The sequence below is a fragment of the Geotrypetes seraphini genome, chromosome 1 (genome assembly GCF_902459505.1).
Source record: "Geotrypetes seraphini chromosome 1, aGeoSer1.1, whole genome shotgun sequence".
Taxonomy (NCBI): Eukaryota; Metazoa; Chordata; class Amphibia; order Gymnophiona; family Dermophiidae; genus Geotrypetes; species Geotrypetes seraphini.
Genome location: NC_047084.1, coordinates 302,667,698 through 302,693,813, shown reverse-complemented (window position 1 = coordinate 302,693,813; position 26,116 = coordinate 302,667,698). Strand labels below are relative to the sequence as shown.

Genomic DNA, 26,116 nt, shown 5'->3' with positions numbered 1-26,116 from the left:
TTTTTCAAAAGCGATTTCATTGACATCGGATAACTTGAATGTTCACTGAAATATTTGTGAATGGACAAATACTACGCTAAATAAGTGCAATGATTGAGAGTCCAGACACAGATTTTTAAGAGCTTGGGCGTGTCCCATAGTTTGGTCTGCGATTTAAAACTCTGAGCATTGTTTAAAAGGAGCAATTGAGTCCTGGTGTGATATTGTGAAAGCATTATCTATTGTGCCAGGTGTGTGTAATTACTATTGATAGTTTGGATCTGGCCGATTTACCTAAACTTCCATTAGTTTTGTGGGCATTTCCTAAAACTGACATATTATAATCAATAAATTGAGAAAAATGTTTTTTCTACCTCTGATATCTAAGCATTGCTTTTATTCTTTCCAAGGTCTCCTGTCTTCTTGACCCTTCTTTTCTCTACCTACTATGCATCTTTTTTTTTTTTTTTTTTTTTGTCCTTGTCCATCCTGTTCAGTATCTCTCCTGTGCTCCTGTCCTTAATCTCACCCAACATTCAGCAGCTTCTCTCTCACTATCCCTATCTTCCCTCCATAATCAACATCTGATATCCTTCTCAGCAATAGAATTAACCTTATTTTATATTATATTTGAAAGCACTTTAATTCCAACACTTATTATTATTACCCGATGAGGAAATCAAACTGAACGCCAAAATGCGCTACGGCGCCGCCCACCTCCCGCCAGCTAACCCCGACGTGGGAAACGCACACCGGGCCACCCCACCGCCACCGCCCGAGGCGCCAGGCCACGAGGTGAAGAACCCGCTCCACCGCGGCCGCCGGATCCCTCCCCTAGCCAGACCGGCAGCGCCGAGAAGCCGGCACCGGATGGAAGCCGGGCCTGGGCCGCCAAGGGCACCCGGTCTGGATGGCCTCTCGCGCTCGCATGAGAGCACCGCGTGCGCCACGTGGCCGATGGTGACCTGCCACCCCGCTTCCGGTCGGCTAATGCTCACCTTTTGTACGGCCAAGCTCTGCAGGGGCACAGGAGCGCTGCAGCGCTTCTTTGCCAGCGCCTCTGCAGGCCGGGGAAAATGGGGCAGTCCAGGGTGCAGCAGCAAGGCTGTCCCCAGGACTTCAGCATCGGGACTGGGCCAGCCACTGCTGTCTGACGTGGGGCGCACTTGTAGGCAGCAACAGGATAGCCGCTCCAGCCGCCGGAGGAACCCAAAGCCGTTCGTCTCGGCGGGCTCTGGCAGGCCGCGGCTCAACAAGGGAGAGTCGGGGTGGGTGAGACGCGACCCGCGCCGCGCGCGACCCAGCAGGAGTGAGCGCACGCAGAGCGAGCCGACGAAACACATGGGGAGACAAACCCGAGTCGCGTCGATCTCTCCGGACCGCCGTCGGGAAAAGGGGCGACCTCCCTTCCGCTTCCCCCTCATCTCTTAACCCTCCCCTCCCCCCTCCCTCGCTGATTGGTGTTTCCTATCCTCCTCCCCCCCCCCCCCTCCTATCTATTCGCTCCGGCTTCCGGCCGATTTGGCCTCGCTCCTCCCTATACGGGATCGGAGCTTGTTCTATCTCACTACTGTCTAGAATCCTATTCCAGACAAGATGGTCTTTGGGCCAAGCAGTTTTACAGAATTTATTTTCTTCCTAATGGCCAGCTCTCCCACCATCCTGTTCAGTAAGCTAGGGAGTCCCACATGAGAGAATATGCTGCCTTCTTGTCCAAGGATAAACACAGTTACAGTGGTGCCTCACACAACGAACTTAATTTGTTCCAGGAGCAAGTTTATTATGCGAAAAGTTCGTTATGTGAAACGCGTTTTCCCATAACAATACATGTTAAAAAAAATTATTCTTCCTGCAGCATAAAATATGCTAAGATGACATAAAAAAAGATAAATTTGTCAAAATGGTGAAAATGGTGGTCTTACTGAGGCCAAACTCTTTGACGAGGTCACACTGTTTTACCCCACATTCACTCCTTCTAATTATTTCCCGTTTCATTTCAACAGAAATCACCTTCCTGCTTTTTTTAGAAGCCATGATATATAAAAAATATTGAGTTTATCTTAAAAGGACGACTGCCGTGATACGTGCGTGCGTGCGTGATTTAATTCGTAATGAAGAACGATTGCCGCGATACGTGCTTAAGTTAAGCGCAGTGACTAACGACTGCCTGCAGTGCCTGCGCGGAAGGATGCAATACATTGGCAGCGATCGTGGAAGCTCGGGCGACTTCGTTGTGTGAAACGAAGTTCGTTGTATGAATCATGACATGAAGTTCGTTGTGTGCAGCGTTCGCTGTGCGAGGCGTTCTTTATGCGAGGCACCACTGTACTTCCTGTAACAGGTATTATCTAGGAACAGCAGACAGATACTCTCACATCCCTCCCAACTCCCCTGGTTAGCTTCTTAGCTTGCTTTCGGAATTGAGGAACCATGAGCTGACGGGCACATGCATGGTGCGGGCAGTCTTGAAGCTTCTTGAAAAGCTTAGTGACAGTACATTTTTAGCACTGTCCGTACCAGGCTCTGTGCATAATGTTACCTACATGTGAGAATATCTGCCTGCTGTCCTCGGATAACACCTGTTAACGGTAAGTAACTGCTTTTTCTTACTGGCCATAACTCTCCCTTTGCACCCTAGCATCATTCTAGCTTTTGCTGTCTCCTTTTCAACCTGCTTGGCCACCTTAAGATCATCACATACTATCACACCCAAGTCCTGCTCCTCTTTTGTGCACAAAAGTTCTTCACCCCCTAAACTGTACTGTTCCCTCAGGTTTTTGCAGTCCAAATGTATTACCCTGCATTTCTTAGCATTAAATCTTAGCTGCCAAATTTCAGACCATTCTTCAAGCTTCGCTGGGTCTTTCCTCATGTTGTTCATACCGTCAGGGGTGTCTGCTCCGCAAAGAAGTAATTCTTACCTGACAGACGTTCTTCAATATCACTTACAAAAATGTTAAAAGGAACAGATCCAAGAACCAAACCTTGAGGCATACCACTGATAACATCCCTTTCCTGAGAGAGATCTCCATTGACCACTACTATCTGTCGCCTTCCACTCAACCAGTTTCTGACCCAGTCTGTTATTCATACCGAGGGCACTCAGTTTATTTATTAGACGCCTGTATGGAACACTATTGAGGGCTTTTCTAAAATCTAAATGCACTATATCCGACACACTCCCTCTATCCAATTCTCTGGTCATCCAGTCAAATAAATGGTCAGATTTGTCTGACAAGACCTGCCTTTAATGCATCCATATTGCCTCGGGTCCTGTAATCCATTGGATTCCAGAAACTTCATTATTCTCTGTTTTGAAAGCGTTTTTGTTAATTTACTTACCAAAGAAGTCAGACTTACCAGCCTGTGTTCCCAGCATGTTGAGTTTCGAATTCAGTACAAAGCAATCATGTTATATCATCAATTTCTATATGGTACGATGCCTGAAATTTTTAAGAATATGATATCTCATTATCAACCACAAAGATCCCTGCGTTCTTCAGGTGCTGCACTGCTGGAAACAATGGTCAACCATAAACATGTAGATACGAATGCTATGACTTTTACATGTACAGAAGTCAAGCTATGGAATGACCTTGTTGGCCAGATTCGAAAATGTGGAGAGGAATTCTTTTAGGAAAATGTTGAAGACTCAGACTATTTGTTGATGCATTTTTCTGAGCAATTGATTAAAAGTGTCTGTGTTATTTTTTATTTTGTATATAGTAGACTTTTAACTTTTTATGTATGTAACTTCTTGTAAACCGTTTTGGATAAAAACGGTATAGAAATTTTAAAAATAAATAATAAATAAATACTTCTTCCTTAATTCTACTTTTGTGGAGAGGGACCACATAACCCTTCTCTAGTCCTCTAGAGCAGTGTTTCTCAACCTTTTCAAGCTAAGTACCCCCTAAGCCTAACAAATACCAACCGAGTACCCCTGCCCAAACTGACTCTACCCTCATAATAATAATACTAATTGTAATGCAATTTCTTCCATCTATTTTTCATATACACACAATATAATCTTATTAATACATAATAATGGTAACCACAAAATTAAACACAAAGCACACTGTACGCAGAGAAAATGTTAATTATCATTTATATTTGGTTTTTTTGTAAAGATGTTAAGACAGATGACTTTAAAATATGCAACGTCACCTCAGTAACAACTATGGAAAATAGACAAATATAGTGCAAAATATAGACAGTAGATATAAATTTTCAAAACTAACACATTTTGATCACTAATTTGAAAATAAAATTATTTTTCCTACCTTTGTTGTCTGGTGATTTCATGAGTCTCTGGTTGCAGTTCCTTTTGACTGTGCATCCAATATTTATTTATTTGTTTCTTTGTTTCTGTCTTTCTTTCACAATCCAGCCCCATCCCCTTTGGGTCCAGGTTTCTCTCTCCCTCTTCCCTCTGTTACCCTTCCCAGATCCAGTGTCAGTTCTCCTTTGCAACTACCATCACCTTTATTCCAGATCTCCCTCCTCTGTTATGATCTTCTATCTCTCTGTTCTTCCTCAAGGTCTCTCCCTCCCCATAGTCCTGCATCTGCCTCCTGCCTTTCCCCTTTGATCCAGGCCTTTCTCTTTCTAGTCTTTCCTCTGCTTACACCCCACCTTTCTCTGCCTCTCTCTCCCTCCCTCCTTCCTATGCCCCCCTCACTGCCTTCCAGCCTTTGTCCCATCCCTCCCACAAAGCCTGCCTGCCTGCCTCCCTTCTGCCGCGCCAAAGCCAGCCTGCCTGCCTGTCTGCCTCTCCTCCCTCCAGCACCCAAGCCTGGTCTACCACCGATTCTTCTCACAACACCCCCCCCAACCCAGATAGCCTCCGCCACTACTGCTTCCCGCCCGGGACTGAAAATTAATAGATGTCCTGATTTGATGAAAAAAATAAATGGTCACGTTAACCATCACCAAAGATGAGCCTGCTTCTAGTGCATAGGTATCTGTAGTGAAAATGACAGTTATTCCTGCGATAAACTCCACACTGCTTGTACCACTAATTTGGAGGAGGGCTAAGAAATTGGAGTCCCTCTGATACCTGGCTCTCTAAGGCAGGGGTCCCCAAAGTCCCTCCTTGAGGGCTGAATCCATTTGGGTTTTCAGGATTTCCCGAATGAATATGCAGGAGATCTATGTGCATGCACTGCTTTCAATGCATATTCAATGGGGAAATCCTGAAAACACGACTGGATTCGGCCCTCAAGGAAGGACTTTGGGGACCCCTGCTCTAAGGTTTCCGGAGCCCTCTGCCACTGAAAACCTGACCTCCCTCCTCTTTTGCAAATACTACTACTTTTAATTATTTTTAGCACTACCAAACGCATGCAACACTGCACAGTCACAAAGAATAAGAAAGCAGTCCCTGCTCGAACGAGCTTACAATCTAAACAGACAAACAGGATGTCATGGATACAGTTAAGGGGAACGGTTAATCAGCGGGCTGGTTTGGAGGGCAAAGGAGTAGGGTTAAGGATTGAAAACTATATCAAAAAGGTGGGTTTTCAGGGCTCACAAATACACTGGATTTATGTAGTGGGAATTGAAGAAAGACAATTATGAGTTTTAAGATAAAATTTCATTTTACAGTATAGATTGTGCTCGTAGCATGAATGTGCATATTTTGTAACCCAGGTGTAGGCATGTTAGGTGGAGTTTGAAAAAAAGTCACAATTTACTTTGTAATGTTTAAAGTACATAAATACATGTGAACATTTTACTTCTGCTTCCAAACAGATGTACATATCTGTGATTTTGATTTTAGCTGTAATTTCTGCATCAGTTCAACAATGCTCTGCCCATACTCCACCCCAGAACATGCCAACACCTAAGTCACATAAAGTATGCACATTCTTGTCAATGTATGGTCATGAATGTACTCTGTGGATTAACTTTATATAAAGACATAAAGGTGCCTACTTGGCCTTCATATACGGGCAACCTGTTATAGAATTACCCTGGCTCTTTCCCTTTAAAAGCTTAAAAGAACCCCATGTGGTCTCTTAAAATGGCAACATTTAAATATATTTGGTTTGGCCATAACTTGATTGTTTTTAAGATCGAGGTTTTCAGTGTTTTCTTATAAATGTGTTTTACTTGTAAAGTAGTGGTAGTACCTAGAATTTGGCTTAGCAGGATGCATTAGCTATTGTTTTTCATTTGCTTGCTGTATTTGGCGCACTGGGCAATTGTTCCCCCTTCCGTTCTGATGTCTTGAACATGCGAGAGTAGGTGCTGTCATTATTGGCAAGGACCCTGAGAGGCAAGTTCTAACAGTCGCTCTATTGAAATATAGACAAAGCTGCTGCTTGTATCATGAAGCAACTTTTTATAATCTGACTGGGTTAAGGCTTCAGGAAAGTTATAGGAAACAGACAATAGTAATTATACATTTACCTGTTACGAAGTTATAGAATTTTTTTTCTTTTTTTTTTGTGGCAGAGGGGATGTTTGGTTTTCTCTGAATTAGTATGTAAGTACTTACTGCTGTATCCTGTAGATCAGGGGTGCCCACACTTTTTTGGCTTGCAAGCTGCTTTTAAAATGACCAAGTCAAAATGATCTACCAACAATAAAATTTTTAAAAACACAAAGCATACTCGAGGAACGTAGGGAGAGAGGAGACATGATCGAGACGTTTAAGTATATTACCGGCCGTATTGAGATGGAAGAAGAGATTCTCTTTCTCAAAGGACCCTCAGCCACAAGAGGGCATCCGCTCAAACTCAGGGGCGGGAAATTTCATGGCGACACCAGGAAAGTGGCAACACCGAGAGAGTGGTTGATCCTTGGAACGAGCTCCCGGTGCAAGTGATCGAGGCAAATAGCGTGCAAGAATTTAAGAGCAAATGGGATGCCCATGTTGGGATCCCTTAGAGGGTTAAGCCAAGGGAACCTGTCACCAGGAGTGGGATCCCTAGGATAGTAGACTTGGGGTTGGGTCAGTAGAGTGGGTAGACCTGATGGACTATGGCCCTTATCTGCCATCATCTTCTATGTTTCTATCATTTGTATTTGGGGTTTTTTTCAGAGGTCAAGGCAGATGACTTTAAAATATGCAATGTCACCTCAGTAACAACTATACAAAAATAGACAAATATACCCCCTCCCCTTTTACTAAACAAAGATAGCAGTTTTTAGCGCAGGAAGCTGCGCTGAATGCCCTGCGCTGCTCTCGATGCTCATAGGCTCCCTGCACTAAAAACTGCTATTGCGGTTTAGTAAAAGGAGGCGATAGTGCAAAGTATAGACAGCAGATTGGCTGGCCTGGAACTTCCTCCCCAACGTTAGAATTGTCGTCGGAGGTGAAGTCTTGTGAGTCCGGCGCTTGTATGCGCCAGGCCTGGCTTGGGGAAGTAGCAGGGAGAAAAAGATCACAAAGGCAACGCGATTGACTCGTGTTGCCTTTGCGATCTACTGGTCGATCACGATTGATCATTTGGGCACCCCTGCTGTAGATAGAACTTGTAGAATGGTATGTAAGATTATGAACAGGGAGATCCCATATACAGCCATGGAATCTCTTCCCGCACGTAGTGGTGCTTTTTATTAAAATAATGAAATATCTTTATAGGTGACTATTGATTAAACTATACAACAATGCCGTTTTATTTTCTGAATTTTTTTTTTCAAATGCTTGTGCATAAATTTTCAAGCAATACTGCACGGAGCCTGTGAAGTGGTAGACATAAGATGGGAGTTGGTTCAACCATTATTAAAAGGCAGAGATTTGGATTTAGCTTATATCTTAGTAGTGACTTTAAGATGAATTTTATATTCAAGTCCCTGGAGGGCTGAGTCTGTACTTAAGGAAATTCAGGGTTTAGTGATTTACCCAAGATAACAGGGAGTGTTTGGTCGGATTTGAACACTGGCTTCTCTGGTTCTCAACCTGCTGCTCTAACAACTAGGTTACTTCTCCACTGAACATGAAGCTCTGAGAACAAAAGTCAGCTTATGAGGAAGAAACTTGGCAGACATGCCAGGATACTGTGAACTTTGAGTTATTAATATTAATAAATAAAGTGTAGAGGGCAATTCTTGTAATACTAGTCTTATAGCCCGTTACATTAACGGGTGCTAGAATATATGTGTGTGTGTCTGTATTTATTTATTTCTCTCTCTCCTTAGCCTATTTCTGTATTTCTTTCTTTCTGTCTTTCTTTTTCTTTGGCTGTCCACCACCACCCCTTGCCTGCTCCCCCTGTCCATTCTCCCTTTCTTTTACCTCCCCTGTGTCTACCACCACCCCTTCACTGCTCCCCTTATCCAACAGCAGCCCTTCTCCCTTTGTTTTAACACCCCCCTGTCCAGCAGCACCTCTTTCCTGCTCCCCATGTCCAGCAGTAGGCCTCCCTTCCTTTCTCTGCCCCCCTGTCCATCAGCACCTCTTCCCCTGTCCAGCAGCACCTCTTTTCTGCTCCCCCTATCCAGCAGTAGGCCTCCCTTCCTTTTTCTGCCCTCCCTGTCCAGCAGCACCTCTTTTCTACTCCCCCTGTCCAGCAGTAGGCCTCTCTTCCTTTTTCTGCCCCCCTCCATCAGCACCTCTTCCCCTGTCCAGCAGCACTTCTTTTCTGCTCCGCCTGTCCAGCAGTAGGCCTCCCTTCCTTTTGTTGCACCTCCTCCATCAGCATCTCTTCCCCTGTCCAGCAGCACCTCTTTTCTACTCCCCTTGTCCAGCAGTAGGCCTCCCTTCCTTTTTTTGTCCCCCTCCATCAGCACCTCTTCCCCTGTCCAGCAGCACCTCTTTTCTACTCCCCCTGTCCAGCAGTAGGCCTCTCTTCCTTTTTCTGCCCCCCTCCATCAGCACCTCTTCCCCTGTCCAGCAGCACTTCTTTTCTGCTCCGCCTGTCCAGCAGTAGGCCTCCCTTCCTTTATTTGCCCCTTCCTCCATCAGCACCTCTTCCCCTGTCCAGCAGCACCTCTTTTCTATTCACCTTGTCCAGCAGTAGGCCTCCCTTCCTTTTTTTGCTTCCCCCCCCCTCCATCAGCACCTCTTCCCATGTCCAGCAGCAAACCTTACCTCCGTTCTTTTTTGTCTGCCCTCCACCGACATCCGCCTCAAACTGCAGTGGCTTGCCTCTGCGGCCTGCTCCCACTCCCTCCTCGCCATTGCGTGCTGTTCCCCCGCCCCCCCAGGGAAGCTTCATGCGTTTCCGGCTTCGGCAGCCTCCTGTCTGCGGGCCGCCCACCCGTCTGTGCGCACACATCTGCGGGAGGAGGAGGAGGCCGGGGTTGCGCGGAGCAGCAACGGCAACAGCTCGGCCGTGCAGCTAGCGCTAGGCAGAGCCAGGGTCGGGCATGAACCTTGCGCCGCCCGGGCTGGCTTCTCACTTCGCTCGTGGAGGCAATCGGCAGCTGGCTGCGGTCCCCGGCCCGCTTTCAAAGTTCATTTTTTAGTTCAAAGCCCGACGCCGCAGCTCCTCTCTCATTCCCCGCCTGGTGCGATAAAAGAGAGGAGCCGCATCGGCGGCTTGAGCTAAAAAATGAACTTTGTCAGGGAATTGCAAGTGTTCAAGCCCGCTGCCAGAGAGAGAGAGATGCTGGTAAGCGCGCATGCGCACTCTTGTGGCTACATCCTATCAGATCAGATCTCAGGGAACATGCGGCAAGAGTGCACATGCGTGCTTAGCATTTTATTATTATAGATTGTGCCTATATATACACAGTATATTAGCACCCAGAGGCCATCTGATTGGTACATTATCTGTAAAGGAAAGTAGGTGCCTTTTTATAGAATACTGGTGTTAATTAGGTATATACAGTACTTGTGCATGCATAGGTGTGAGTATTTATGCCAGCCACATAGCCAGCGTACTTGGTTACGCTTAAGTTCCAGTGGCATGCATATAACTTATTCTGTAAGTTGTGTGTTTTGCCCAGATGCCACCCACATGTATACCCATCTGCAAACTATACACTACTGAAGATATGTACATAGTTACAGAATAGTGCTTAGTTGACAGCACTATGGGTATACAGATGTTCATACATGTGAAAACAGATTTTGGGGTGGTTGGGAGTTGTAACACATTTGAAAAGGTGGAAGAGTTGACTGTGTGTGAGGTACTGTGTTCTTGTAACTCAACAGCGTCAACTGGGGACATTTGTTCACCAGAGGTGTTGAAACACCTTGGTAGTAAAATTATACAGGGCATAACATCTTTAATGAATTTAATGTTAGAGGAGGGTAAGGTGCCTGATGTGTTGAAGATTGCAACTGTTAGACCATTGATGAAAGATAAGAAATTGGAGGTTAGGAAGATAAGCAATTTTCACTTGGTGGCTTCTATGCCTGTGCTTGCAAAGGTCCTGGAGAAACTTGTTTATTTACAGCTTGACAAGTATCTATGGGAATATAGTGTCCTTGATGATCATCAGTATGCATTCTGAAAGCATCACAATACCAAGATCTTGTTAGTATCGATGCTTGATGAATTGCAGAATGGCTTGGATGGTGGAAAAGAGTATCTGGCTGTTTTTCTTGACATTTCAGCTGCTTTTGATACATTAGATCATGTCATTTTATTGGATAGACTAAAAGGTTGCGGCATTGGGGGAGCGGTCATGAAATGGTTCTCATCCTTCCTATGTCATCGGCAGTAAGAAGTGATGATGAATGGGACACTATCTTGCTGTAGTGAAGTAAAGATGGGTGTTGCTCAGGAGTCTGCTCTTTCTGCCCACTGTTTAACTTTTATCTTGTCTCACTCTGTAAGCTGCTGTGGGCCTTAGGAGTCTCTTATAGACTTTATGTGGACGACATACAGTTCTTTTTTCCCCATAGATGGGGAATTCCAAGAGGCAATGCAGCGGTTACAAATGGTAATGACAAAGATAAAGGACTGGATGGATAACAATAGGTTAAAATTGAGCGTCCAAAAAACAAAGTGATGTGTTTCGGAAGGGCATTAGGGGAAGATTTTCCAGACTCAATTGAACTTTTGGGTGCACCCGTCATAATCTCTAAGGAGGTAAAGTATCTAGGTGCTTGTGGATTCTTGTTTGACTTCTAGGGGACTTGTGTGTACAATTGTTAAGAAGATATTTTTCAAATTGCACGAGACACACAACTTGAGGCCATATCTATCAGGCAATATGTTAGAATTGTCCTGCAGACTATGGTGTTATCTGGCCTTGATTATTGTAATCTGTTTTTTGGGGGCATTCCTGTATTGGCATTATGCACTTTGCAGATTGCGCAAAATTGAATTGTTCGGACACTTTTTAGATTTGGAAGGCTATATAACATTGTGCTGGCTCAAATTAGAGTACCGGATACATTATAAATGGTTGTTAATGTTTTATATTTGTGTACGCACCCAAGCACCTCTTGAATAACATTTTGCCATATGCCCCACTACGACAGTTGCGTTCTGTGGATCAGTCTGATCTACACATTCCTACAGTGAAGGAATTAAGATTAAAGGTGTCCAATATGTTTTCTTGTATAGGCCCCCAAGAATGGAACAAACTTCCGTTATATATATGCCAACAGGCAAATATGAGCAATTCCAAAAACTGTTAAAAAGATATCTTTTTTGTATGATGAAGTATGGGAATTGAATATTATGGAGTATGTTTGAGCGCTGGTCGCTTATTGTAATTTTTATGATAATTCAGTATGTTATGTATCGTTATGTTTTATGATTATGTATGTATTTGTTGTGACCCGCTTTGTGTAAAGCAGGATACAAATAAATAAACTATAAACTATTCCAAATAAGCACTTAAATTTTAGCACCTGCCTTTATAGCATTTGTCATAGAGGTTAATGCCTAAAAGTAGCTGTCTCCTGAACCTTTTCTCCTCATGATTTGTTCTAGTAAAAAACAGATAGCTGGGTAGGATAGTACGCATTAGGAACAGCTGGTATAGAAAGTTAGTTTAGGTTGTCTTCCGGGCCAGAAGCACAAGCCACAGAGCAAAGTCTAGACAGAAGAAAAATGTGCTAGGGGAAGGGTGGGATGAAGGGCAAAACATTGTAAATGGCTTTGTGAAGTAAACAAGAAGACAAGAGCATGAAAGACATGGGCAGAGATGGGGATTTGAGAAGTGCAAGACCAGATGGCAGGAAGACATCAAGATCACAGAAAAGGCGGATCAATGTCCCTGCAGAGGGAGACAGGTTGACAAGAGCTGTGAAGATTACTAAGAGAACTGCTGGGCTCAGGTGTCGGACCCTCTGCTGCGTGTCTGATTACACATGGCGCCTGGCATCCTTTTTAGAAGGATTTTAAAAAAGAATAGAAAAGTACTCCTGGCACAAGGCCAAAGCCATATGTTCTGACAGAGTTGTGCTCCTTGTCTTGTAATTTTGTTCTTTGAAGTCTTGGATGTCCATGCCAGTTTCTCCAGGCAGCAATTAGGGGTACTCCTGAGAGTTGTGGCCAAGATCTTATTTGAAATGGTGCACATCCCTTTGCTAGGTAGGTACTTGATGCTTCTTACAATATTCAATAATAAACTTTGCCTTAGTAATTACAATAGCTTAAAAAAATCAACTATTTAGGGTTAATTAATCAGTTGTGTTAACCAGATTCAAAGATGGTTCTTTGTTGTGTATCCAGAGAAGAAGATTAGCAAAGATTAATTAGAGCAATAGGTTCAGGTTTATTTTTAATGTCTCTCACTAAAACTTTCCAGACCTGTTTGGCCTATATGATTGAACACATTGTATTTTATATATTAGTCTTTCCTCAGGCCAGTCCTGGAGTACCCATTTACTTGTCAGATTTGCAGGGTACCCACAATGAATATGCATCAGGTAAATTTGCATGTACCAAGAATTTGTATGTATATTCATTGTGGATATCCTGAACCAAACTGGTGGACGGAGGTTATGGTATTCAGGTTATCTACAGTGGGTTTTCCAGGACCAGTTTGAGACACACTGTGTTTCTATTATGATCTGCATGTATGTGAGAAAGCTAACTTGTCTTTACAAAAAAATACAAAAATCCATGTTAGGAAATTCTTCCTTTGAATGACAGTTAAATTACTAGAATAGAAATATATCAATGCAGCAGCCCACTTGTGAATAGAACTAATGTGATATATCAGAAAGGCAACTACTTTGATGATAAATACTATCACAGATGCATCCTTGACAGACAGCTTGAACTAAACAGGCTGAAACTGAAAGGGTGGCATTAAGAGTTTCATAAATTCAAACTTTGCTAGCCGCACAGTGTTCCCCCTAGTTTTTCAAAGATACCCGACTCCAGGGTTTCATTTTTTTGAAACTGTTTCAGGTGACTCATATGATGACAACTGGGCTCTAAAACTAACTCCCAGTGTGTCCAACATATAAGCCACAGAGTCGGGTGTCTTTGAAGTTGGATGGGGGGGTGGGGTGAAGAGGGACACTGTGCATTATTCAGCTTGCAAAGTTGGTACAGAATTCTTTTGAGCAGGTAAGTGAAATTTTTATTTTTATAAGTTTATTGTGGTAATTAAATAAAGGTATTGATGTATGTATGTAAAGCAATTCTCTAACTATGATTTTTTTTTTATCTATAATGGTGTTAAAATTAGGCACTGTGACAGGTTAATAGGTTGATAGCACAAGGTTAATAGGTTGATAGCTAGGTTAATAGCACAAGAAGGCAACTATTTTAGAGCAAAGTGGATTTGATTTAACTCACTAGTCAGACTTGATTTAAACCATGGTCTTCTACAGAAAGACTCATTCTTGCTGATACAATCTTAATATTTACAACCAGGTGAAGTTTCATTTTTTTTTTTTTTAATAACTTTTCAGATTAGTTTTACAGTTACAGTATATTTAAAAATTACTGATTTGGTTATACTATTAGAAATACGTAGTTCACCTCACAATAATTTCATAATTATTTAACTATATTCAGTTCAATAGGTTAATCATTCATATTTAGACAACTTTTCTGCTGTACTTTATTGAAAATAATAAAATAATCATTACCTTAATTTAAATAGTTTTATTTAACCAAAACAATAACATAGCATATGTAGTCTTGTATTTGCTTAAACATACATGTTAACTGATCTGATTAGTCTAAGTTGTTTTTTGTTAAGATATTTTGTTTATAAGCCAGGTCCACACATGAAAAATTTAAAATACTGTCTTTTATAGCTTACTCATCTTCATCTATATCTTCTTGTTCGTAATCAAGAAAAGAAAAATGAGCTTTCCTGCTTTATCAGGTCCCAAATGATTTCTCAATTGGGAATGAATGAATCCAAAGGAAGAAAATATTCTTTTTATGCCAGCAGAAGAAGCTACTACGGTTAAAAGTAAAATCATTACTTCAAAAGTCTCTAAATCCAAGTGCTTAATAGAATTCACTGATGTGTGACTTTCTTTAAAACATCATCGGCAAACACATATTTCTTGAATGGTTCCCCCTTAGCTCTGAAGTTTATTATAGTTGGCATCACAGATGGATGATTCCTGGATTTCCATGTCATAGCTAACTCCTCTTCTTCAACACTTAAGTTTGACCCTGGTACTGAATATTGACAATGTATGCTCCTTTGAAATCAGGCTGTCAACTGCTAGACTGCCACATGGACTGGATGTTCTTCGACTGGTCAATGTTCATCGTTGTGATGAAGGAAAACATTTACCGGAAAGCTATAATTTGGCATGTGAGTCAACAATGGTGGTATGGGATTGAACCAATGGGAATTGGGAACTGTTGTTTACTCTCAACACATATCGGAATAAAACTATTCTAAACAAAGCACTCGCAGCCATTTCCAGACATGTATGGTTTCTGTCCGAACACCTAGCAGCACTTGCCTTTTTAATGACAGAATCACAACAGAAACAAAGCTACGAATAGTGCAAAACTTAGTGTCCACCATTGCCAGACATTCCACAATGTCTCGTATGTATAGATGAAATGGAACCTGTGATCTATCAAAGTCTTATAACACAGTCATTTTTTGATCTCTTGATTGAAGGAGGATCAACAAAAACAAAAATATTCCTGAAGAAACATCCCACAGAGTGGACTGATGATCCAGTTTTCAAAGAACTTTGGAATAGGGCATCCAAACTGACTATTGTTAATGATGCAGCAGAATGATACAATATGTTTTACTTTGGGGAAATAAGTCTATTTACTTTTTAAAAGAGGCTGCTGTTTCATTATGTGTTTGAGTACAGATGAGATGAATGGTGATTCCTATGCTGGCTAGGGGGAGGGTGTCCCCTCCATGTTTAGCAATATGATACTATCACAGGTTAGTTACCTTCCCATACTTATTCTTCATGTAAGCGTTTATAGCCCAGCTGTTTGGCAATAACTTGCAGCAGTCCAGGTGTCTTTGAAGAACTGAGTCGTGCCTTTGTATTTCATGCCTGTGATTGTTGAAACCTTGCTGCTGCTACATGTCAGACTGCTTACTGATGAGATCCTAATATGTTTGCTCAGCACTCTGAGAGCAGAGCAGAGCAGGTGTGCATATCCCTTACGGGAGGAGATGCAGCTTGCCAAATGCCTTTAGTAAGTTGAACAGAATATTGCACCTGACCTATCTAGAGGGAATGGGATCAACCATATTTCTTAGAAATTTGATGACATTGCGTGTGTATATAATGATGAAGAGAGAAATAACAGCTGATGAGAAGATAGTTACCTTGTAATAGTGGATATCTGATACTGTTGCTTGAGTAGGGGTTTATGTGAGATGCAGTCATTTGCAGTGACATCTGCCCTTCACTGGAATGCTACTTTTCCCCCTCAGTTGTGAGGTTCTTTTCTGCTTCATGCACATGAGACAGACACCTAAAGCTAAATAGTCTTCCTGTTATAATGTTTGAGAAGCTTGGTATTTTCACTGCTTGGTTTTGCATACCTGTTGTAGAAAAGGAAGAGAGAATTAGGTGGAATTGGAAACATATTTTGAAAACCCATAACATTCTTGTCACTTTTTCTCTACCTACAAAGTCTTTTTTTGCTCTAATTCCCTCTAAAAATAGTGTACATATTTCTTTATTCTCTCGCCCTTGGGTTCTTCCACAGCCTGTATTATTTGCATTCTTTTTCTCTATTGTATTCATTTGTTGTATTCATTTCCAATCCATTATAGAATCTTCAGGTTAGCACTAGTAAAGTTTAAGTAATAGCTGAAACATGCATGTATATTAAACAAGGTTAATTATTTAAAAGTATGATGTCCAATTATGCATTTTTACAGGATTGTTCTGGAAGGGATGATGGGATGGTCATGTTTATTGCGCTTAATTCTCAAAATCTGGAAAGTACCTGGAGGTATAAAATTTAAGGAGGGAGAGGGATGGTACAGTGTTGTACAGTAGTTACCGATATAGGTATGCGAAGCACTAGCAAGGGGTATTCATTGCCAAGCAGCTCATCTGTTTTCAAATGCTGCATCTCTCCCCCCCCCCATCTTGGCTAATTGCCCTAGCGGTTCAGCTATTCATACAGGCAGTCTCATGGCCTTTAGCTAGGCCACAGCCCCCTTCCCTACCAGGCTCTGCTCCTAGCCTCCTTCCCCGCCAGGCTCTGCACCCAACCCCCTTCCCTACCAAGCTCTGCACCCAGCCCCTTTCCCTACCAAGCTCTACACACAGCACCTTTCCCTCTCTGCCCTACCAGGCTATGCAGCCAGTCATTCTCCTTATAAGGCTCTGCACCCTTTACCCCCTCCTTGCCAGGCTTTGTACCCTGTACCACTAGACCTGCCCTGTACCCTGTCCCCCTCTGGTGGTCTAGTGGTAGGCCGGGACAGGTTAAAGGGCACAGGGCAGGTCTAATGGTAGGTAGGCAAGCAGGCACAGCTGCATCCCCTCCCCCCATGTATCTTTTTAAATTCTGGTGGTCCAGTGGTGTATCGGCAGGAGCGAGCTTTCCATGCTCCTGCCCCTCTCTCAGTGGATGGCTGACTCCTCATATTTTGCGGCCAGCAGCACACAATGCAGGAGCGAGCTTTTCGCGCTACAGCCTGGCGCCACTCCCTGAATGGCTGCCATCAGATTTTCTCTGCGTACCATGTGCTTTGTGGGGGTTTTTTATTTTGTGGTTATCATTATGTATTAATAAGATAATATTGTGTGTATATGAAAAAGGAATGGAAGAAATTGCATTACAATTAGTACTATTATTATGGGGTAGTGTCTAGGGCGGAGCTTGGGTGGGGGTACTTGGTTGATATTTGTTAGACTTAGGAGGTACATGGCTTGAAGAAGTTGAGAAACACTGGTTTACACTTTAAGGTCATTGCTAATAGTCCAAAGCCTGATGTGGGGGACTGCTTGTGTGCCATACAAGTCAGGTGGGCAGCAGTTTTGCTTATTTGTTGGGTAGAGACAGCTGTAAAATGTTTGGAACAGTGTTGGTCTTTCAAACTAATCAGCTATGAGTGAGTACCCACTTCTTTGGAATATACTTTCCACTAACCTGAATTTGCTGTGTTTGTTTTCTTTATTACAGACATCTGGTTTGACCAAGAAGGTGAAAGAGAAAGTAAAAACTCCATCTCTACCTAAGCCACCTCCCAGTTTAAGTGACATCAAAGACAGATTAAAGTCCATGTCAGATAAGGTGAGCTGGGAAACAGCATTCAGGAGTGGTACGGAGTTCTTCTATCTACTGCATCCAAGTGCCATATACCTCTCTACTGTACCGTTTGGAGCTTCTGAGTTAAGGTTATAAGCATAAAATATCACTGATGTGAAAACAAATTTAACAGGGAAAGAAAGGAATTTTGGATTTAGCTTACTGTACTACTGTCTCATCCCTCCCCTAGCTTGTATTATTATTGTATTATATCCTCTATTAAAGATTTTAGGCCTTTCCTGTGCTAACAGTGCCTGTGGTACAATCATAGGATTTGATTCCACCAAAAAAGCTACTGAGCAATAGCATAAAAACAAACATTTTTTGTGTCCTCAAAGAACACATAATTATCTGTAAAATAGACACCTAAGAAATAAAAATGAAGCCCTATGCATAGTTGTGCGTAAAGGTTTAGTCACACCTAGTTGTGTGTTTTAGTAAATACCTAAATAGACAGAATCTAACACAGCTTCTGCATGAGACAAAGTTAAACACAGCAATAGCAATCCATAAAAGCAAAAAGACTACAAAAAGACTTGCAAAATAATAAAGAAAAAGAAATGAAGTTGTATTAAAAATTAGGAATGGTTTATTATATTGTATAAAAAAAATCTGACTAGCCATGATTTGGCGATAGGCATGCATCAGATGTTAAAATGCTAATGCAAAGCAATCAAACTAAAAACCTTCAATCGTCATACATGGGTAACTTTGGAAAATGAATGCAAATTGGGGGTAGAGGGTGGGTGCTAGCTTTATGTGGAATCTGGCATACCTGTTCCAGATGGAAGAGCACAACACTGCTTCCAAACTACTCTTTACAAAGGTCATCACTGTGTAGCCAATAACAACCCAACTTTATCTCATCTTCACAACAAGATAATTAGTCTGAATGAGTGATCAAAGACTATTCAATAAAGCATTTAATCTAAGCTTTCATATGAGCATTTAAAACCAGTTTTCAGCTTCCTCATTGGATGCATGAATCATATACAGAATGTTAAATGAATTATTACTTCAAAGCTTATATTAGTTTTACATTCTTAAATGAAAGCTTAGAAAATTACATGTGTTTATATATTATTTTCCTTTTGTTCAGTTCAAGACACATTCAGTGTGTTTTTTGGAGGATACAGATACTATTATATACTTTAATTTTGTGTTTAATGTCTGTAACACCCCGTATAATGTACTTAAAGCAATAGCACTTAATAAGCATCAGTTGGTTCAAAATATTGAAGTGAAATTACTGTGTCATGCTAATAGGTTTGATCATGTTAGACCCCATACTCCTTCACCAACATTGGCTGTAAATTACATTCAGATATAAGTTTAAGATTTAGTTCATAGAATATTCAACTTTTAAAGGTTCACAAAGATCAAAAACAATAATACACTATTTATCTCATCTAATTGAGCATGATCATACTGCTGAAAAACACCAAATAGACCCAAATAAACAGAACATAACCCCAATAACCTGTCCAAACTAATGTATCAGAACATTTGTGGGGAGAGCTAAACGTCATTCAAAGCAGTAACTAACTAACTAAAACTTTATAGACCAGGTCATCAATCAAAAGGAGCTCGATTCAGTTAACAGTAATGTAATACATAATACATAAACTTGACAAGGAAAAGTAGACTAGAATAGTTAGTTTCTAAAATGTTTGGCAAGCAAAAAAGTTTTCAGAGCTTGCCTCAATATTTGGCTGTTTTCTTTTATCTTTATACTCCCGCTCTCCATGCATTCATCCCATTTAACCTGCTATCTATTCCTCAGATCAGTTTGGAATTAACTTCGCTGCACATTTTTTCCCATATGGCTTCACTATTATGGAAGTCTCTTAAGAACATAAGAACAACCATGCTGAACCAAGTGGGGAGGGGGAAGGGGGACATGGATGCTAAACCTGCAGGGAGAGGAGGAAAGGGCAGGGGACATGGATGATGGACCAGTAAGTAGAGGGAAAAGAGGATGAGAAGAAACCCAGGCCAGAAGGAAGAGATGCTTGATCGTAAAGAGAGGGAGAAATGCCAGACCATGGGATAGGGAAGAGGTTCAGGGTTCAAGCGAGAGAGGTAGAGAGTGGGATCAGGGGGCATGGATGCTGGACCCGCAAGGGGGGTTGGGGGAAGAGAGAGTGACCAAGGCCAGAAACGTGGTGGGAAGGGAGGAATAGATTCTTAACCAGTGGAGAGAGGGAGAGAAAGATGCCAGACTATGGGGGGGGGGGCAAGTAGGGGATTCAGGGTGCAAGTGAGAGAGGGGTGGGATTTAGAGGGAGACAGAACTGCAGTTGGAGTGAGAGAGGGAACTGAGGAGGCTGGAACCTGAGAGAGAAAAAGGCAGAATTCTATGCAAAACACTACAAATAAACTTTGCACAGAATTTTCAAAATTTTTTTGCAGAATTCCACCAGGAGTATCTGTTACACACAGTTAAAGACAGTATAGAAAGTCATAAAAATATAAATAATGACACATTTATTTTGACCTTACCATAATATTTTCAGCCTTATACCATTTCTGTTTCAAACCTATATACAAGAAAAAGCAAACACTGGTCATAGGATTCCTTCTAATTTATTCATTTTCTGGTTCTAGGGCCATCCCCTACCAAAAACTGAGCAAAAGTTTGAGAATTTTTTGAAGAGCTCCTTTAAGCTGGAAGATAAGAAGGTAAGTAGTGTGAGAGAATGTAGGTCAATATTAAGGCACAGGCAAACTAGGCACACGCCTAGGGAACAGTTATTTAGAAGGTGCCCTGTTAGTTATGTTTAGGGTTACCAGATGTCCAAGGGTCTGGATGACTTTTCAAAACCTGGCACTTCGTCCAGGTTTTGAAAAGAAATCATGTCGGGAGAGGACATCAGTGCATGCTGGAGCATAATGAGGCGGGAATGGGTAGAACTGGACAGGCCTAGTTATGTTAATTCAGTGGATCTCTCGGCAGCTGCTGGCAAAAAGAAGAGTGAAAGTGGAGGGACCAGAACCAACACAACACCACACAGATCTTATATCTTTTCTCCCCAGCCCCTGTATATTGTGAACAGAAGTCAGTAAATGATGTTATCCCAGGACAAGCAGGCAGCATATTCTTGACTGATGGGTGACGGCACCGACGGAGCCCCGGTACGGACACTTTTAGAGTGATTGCACTCTAAGAACTTGGAAAGTTCTAGAGACCGCACCGCGCATGCGCGAGTGCCTTCCCGCCCGACCCCGACGCGCGGTCCCTCAGTTTCTTAGTTTCCGCGGAGCTAAGAAGTCGCATTTTCAACGGCTGTTGAAAGTATTTTTCATTCGCCTTCCCGCTCGCGTAAACTTTTTCAGGTTTTTTCTGCCCTTACTTTTTTCTTTCTTTTGTAAAAAATAAAAAAAAAAAATCTTATTTTTTTGTCGAGTTTTCTTGATTTGCCCCGGCGGGGCCTACTGCCATCATCGAGGCCTCGGCCTTCGATTTGGCAGAAGCCGTTTTTCCGTTCATGCCCCCCCAGCCCGGGTTCAAGAAGTGCCAGCGGTGTGCACGGCCTATTTCACTTACAGACCCACACAACTGGTGCCTTCAGTGTCTGGGTCCGGAACATCAGGCCGCCACCTGCACCCGCTGTGCCACTTTGAAAAAGCGGACTCTCAAAAATCGAGAAATCCAACAGAGACTGCTTTTCGGCACCGACATGTCCGACCCCGTGTCTTCGGCACCGGTTTCGGTACCTGTTTCGTCGGCACCCACCTCATCGACGCCACGCGATACCGCGTCGGCGTCGCAACATCCAGGTAAGCCGGCTAAGAAGCCTTCCCCGCTGGAACGTCCTCCGGTCTCCAGTGCAGAGAGTCCAGTCCTGACGACCGTGAGACGCCAGCGGAAGCGCTCCGCCCCTATTGAGGTGAGTCCCTCGACATCGGGCTCCTCATCTCCGGGGCGTAGAGCGGCACCGCAGGTACCGCAGAAGAAAAAAGCGGTACCGGTGCCCTCCCTCGATGATCGCATTGCGGCCATCTTGCAGGTGCAGCTGAGGGAACAGCTTAAACAACTCCTTCCAGCTCTCCTGACACCGAGCCCTCCGGTGTTGGTCTCCACTGGGCAACCGGTACCGATTGTGGAACAGTCTATATTGTCCCCATCCACTCCTTCGGTACCGGTACACTCGGCCTCATCGGTATCGATGCCTGTCCTCGCACCGGAGCCCAAGTCTCTTCACCAATCGGTACAGACTTCGGCTCCGGTGCAACCGATAACATCTCCTGGTACCGCGTCGATGAGGTCGGGTAAGTCGGTACACAAGTCCCGACACCTGGACCCGTCCACTCCGGAGTCTCGGAGCCGTGGTCCCCATATTCAAGACCCTGATCTGTGGGGCGATTCTGAAGAACCTTTTCTGTCAGAAGGAGAATGTTTGTCAGAGGAAGACGAGCCTGTACTTCAGGACACTTCCTCCAAGCCTGATTCCACCTCTTTCTCTTCTTTTTTAAGAGATATGTGTGAATCTCTTTCCATTCCTTTGGAGGCTGAGTCTAAAAAGTCCAAAGCTTTTCTGGACGCTCTTGATTTTGACCAGCCTCCAAAAGAATTTTTGAAACTCCCTTTACATGACATCCTGAGGGAGACCTTTTACAAGAATCTGGAGACTCCTCTTACTGTCCCGGGAGCCCCTCGCAAATTGGATTCCCTTTATAAAGTAATCCCTATTCCTGGTTTCGATAAACCGCAACTCTCTCATGAGTCTCTTCTTGTAGAATCCACCCTCAAGAAGTCCTTGGGAGCTAGTGTCTATGCCTCTGTCCCTCCTGGCAGAGAGGGTAAAGCCATGGACAAATTCGGTAAGCGACTTTACCAGAATGCGATGCTTGCTAATCGTTCTGGTAACTATGCTTTTCATTTTTCGTTTTATTTAAAGCATCTCCTTACCACCATGGCTTCCTTTGAGCAGTACCTTCCTGTGGGGAATCGTGAGGCTTTCCATCAGTGCTCTTCAGCTCTTTTCCAGCTCAGAAAATTCATGGTAAGGTCTATATATGACACTTTTGAGCTTACCTCTAGAGCAACAGCCATGTCTGTAGCCATGCGCCGTTTGGCTTGGCTCAGAGTCTCTGAGCTTGATGTTAATCATCAAGACCGGTTGGCTAATGCCCCATGTTTAGGGGATGAGCTGTTCGGAGATTCTATGGACTCAACGACCCAGAAGCTCTCGGCTCATGAAACCCGCTGGGATACCCTTCTTAAGACTAAGAAGAAACCTCCTCCTTCACGGCCATTCAGACAGCAAACGGCCTATCAGCGGCGTTTTGTGGCTCGCCCCTTGCAGCCTTCCACTCAGCAACCTAGGAGGCAGCGGCAACAGCAGCGGCAAACACCTAGGCCTCAGCAGCAACAACCAGCTAAGCAGCCTCCTCCACAAAAATCGACTCAGCCCTTTTGACTTGATACTCGAGGGCATAGCCAGCGTTCAACCATCTCCTCTCCTCCCTCAACCGATAGGAGGACGACTGTCTTTCTTTCTCAGCCTGTGGGAAGTTATCACTTCGGACCAGTGGGTCCTCAACATCATCCGCCACGGCTACTCTCTCAACTTTCACACCCTTCCGGGCCAAAGTCTACCAAAAGAGTCTGCTTTGCACACTCCTCAATCTGCCCTCCTTTGTCAGGAGGTTCAGTCCCTCCTGCTTCTGAACGCCATAGAGGAAGTTCCTCTGGACCAAAGAGGGCAAGGATTCTACTCCCGGTATTTTCTAGTCCCCAAGAAAACAGGAGACCTCAGACCTATTCTAGATCTGCGAGATCTCAACAAATGTTTGGTCAAAGAAAAATTCAAGATGCTATCTCTAGCTACGCTTTATCCTCTCCTCGATCACAACGACTGGCTATGCTCTCTCGATCTCAAAGAGGCCTACACTCACATTCCAATTCATCCGGCCTCCAGACAGTACCTTCGCTTCATGATCAATCACTGTCATTACCAATACAGAGTGCTCCCCTTCGGTCTTGCCTCCTCTCCAAGAGTGTTCACAAAATGTCTGGTAGTGGTGGCAGCGTTTCTACGCTCCCACCACCTTCAGGTTTTTCCCTACCTGGACGATTGGTTAATCAAGGCCATTTCATCTCAGACTGTTCTTCTGGCCACCAACCAGACCATCTTTTTTCTACAACTACTGGGGTTCGAAATCAATATACCCAAGTCTTACCTTCTGCCTACGCGGAGACTTCAATTCATTGGAGCGGTACTGGACACGGTCCAGATGAGAGCCTTCTTGCCGGACAACCGTCTTCACAACCTCCAATCGCTCTGTCAGCAGGTGCTGTCCCAGCACTCCATTTCTGCAAAGCAGATGATGATTCTCTTGGGTCAGATGGCCTCCACAGTTCATGTCACACCCCTGGCACGGCTTCACCTGCGCACTCCTCAATGGACCCTGGCTCTCCAGTGGTCTCAAGCGACAGACTCTTGCTCACGACACATATCTGTGACATCGTCTCTTCGTCAGTCTCTGCAATGGTGGTTGATATCCTCAAATCTCTCCAGGGGCCTTCTGTTCCATCTGCCTCCTCATCATCTGGTCATCACCACCGACGCCTCCCCTTATGCATGGGGAGCTCATCTGAACGAGTTCCAAACTCAGGGCCTTTGGACTCCTCAGGAAAAGAAGCATCACATCAATTTCCTGGAACTCAGGGCAATGTTCTATGCCCTCAAGGCCTTCCAACACCTTCTATTTCCTCAAGTCCTTCTAATTTGCACAGACAACCAGGTGGCTATGTACTACATCAACAAGCAAGGGGGAACGGGCTCTCGCCTCTTATGCCAAGAAGCCCAGAGAATCTGGTCTTGGGCGTCCTCGCGCCGCTTATTCCTGAAAGCGATTTATATTCAGGGAGAACAGAACTTCTTAGCGGACAAGCTCAGCAGAGTTCTCCAACCCCACGAATGGACTCTCGACCCATCGACTCTACAGTCCATCTTTGCACAATGGGGCACTCCTCAGGTGGACCTTTTTGCAGCTCCTCACAATCATCAGTTTCCCCAATTCTGCTCCAGACTTTACTCTCCTCACCGTCTGGCAGCGGATGCGTTTCTTCTGGATTGGTCCAATCTATTCCTTTATGCTTTCCCTCCTCTGCCTCTCATGCTTCGGACCTTGTTCAAACTAAAGAGGGAACGAGCCACCATGATCCTGATTGCTCCACGGTGGCCCAGACAGCATTGGTTCTCCCTTCTACTTCAACTCAGTTCCAGGGATCCATTTCTACTTCCACTGTTTCCATCTCTGCTTACACAGGATCAGGAAACCCTCCTCCATCCCAACCTGCAGTCTCTACACCTGACAGCTTGGTATCTCTCGGGCTGACTTCAACTGATCTTTTGTTATCTCAGCCTGTTCGCTCCATCCTGGACGCCTCCAGGAAACCAGCCACTCTACAATGTTACCATCAAAAGTGGACGAGGTTTTCTTCTTGGTGCCTCCTACATCATCATGACCCCAAGTCTCTTGCAGTGGAACCTCTATTGGATTATCTGCTTTCTCTGTCTACTTCTGGTCTCAAGTCTACTTCCATCAGAGTTCATCTCAGTGCCATTACGGCCTTTCATGAGCCGGTCCAGGGGAAACTCCTTTCAGCTCATCCCCTGGTCTCCAGATTCATGCGAGGTCTTTTCAATCTGAAACCACCTCTCAAAGCACCTCCGGTGATCTGGGATCTGAACGTGGTTCTTTCCGCCTTGATGAAGCCTCCATTTGAACCCTTGGCTACTGCCTCTTTCAAGTTTCTCACTTGGAAGGTACTTTTTCTTATTGCTCTCACCTCTGCCAGGAGGGTCAGTGAGCTCCATGCACTAGTTTCTGATCCACCTTTCACAGTCTTTCATCACGACAAGGTGGTTCTACGTACACATCCAAAGTTTCTCCCTAAGGTTGTTTCTGAGTTCCATCTCAACCAATCTATTGTACTACCTGTTTTTTTCCCTAAACCTCACTCTCATTCCGGGGAACAGGCTCTTCATACTTTGGACTGTAAGCGGGCTTTAGCTTACTATTTAGACCGTACTAAGCCCCACAGATCATCTCCCCAACTTTTTCTGTCCTTTGATCCTAATAAATTGGGACGTCCTGTTTCTAAGCGTACGCTATCTAATTGGCTTGCTGCGTGCATTTCATTCTGCTATGCTCAGTCCGGACTGACACTGGAAGGTTCTGTCACGGCACATAGAATTAGAGCTATGGCAGCATCTGTAGCTTTCCTCCGTTCCACGCCCATTGAGGAAATCTGCAAAGCTGCTACGTGGTCCTCAGTCCATACTTTTACATCTCATTATTGTCTGGATGCTTTCTCCAGACGGGATGGACATTTCGGCCAATCTGTTTTGCAAAATTTGTTTTCCTAATGGCCAACCTTCCCTCCATCCCTCTTTTTGTTAGCTTAGAGGTCACCCATCAGTCAAGAATATGCTGCCTGCTTGTCCTGGGATAAAGCACAGTTACTTACCGTAACAGGTGTTATCCAGGGACAGCAGGCAGATATTCTTGCGTCCCACCCACCTCCCCGGGTTGGCTTC

General features: G+C 43.8%; 1 protein-coding gene and 1 long non-coding RNA gene across 3 annotated transcripts in view; one reads left to right on the top strand and one right to left on the bottom strand.

Moving 5' to 3' along the window:
- LOC117365097 (nucleophosmin-like) overlaps positions 1–26,116 on the top strand; it is a 149,505-nt gene that overhangs the window by 103,286 nt on the left and 20,103 nt on the right. For both annotated transcript variants that reach the window (XM_033955061.1, XM_033955051.1), the window contains 2 exons: positions 17,439–17,549; positions 20,172–20,246. In XM_033955061.1, coding sequence (XP_033810952.1) covers positions 17,439–17,549; positions 20,172–20,246 — 186 coding nt within the window. The remainder of the gene's footprint in view (positions 1–17,438; positions 17,550–20,171; positions 20,247–26,116) is intronic.
- The window catches only part of LOC117365106, a 24,568-nt gene continuing 12,281 nt past the window's right edge, over positions 13,830–26,116 (bottom strand). The window contains exons 3-4 of the long non-coding RNA XR_004540352.1: positions 20,067–20,104; positions 13,830–15,840 (exon numbers count right to left, since the gene is read on the bottom strand). This is a non-coding gene — a long non-coding RNA (uncharacterized LOC117365106). The remainder of the gene's footprint in view (positions 15,841–20,066; positions 20,105–26,116) is intronic.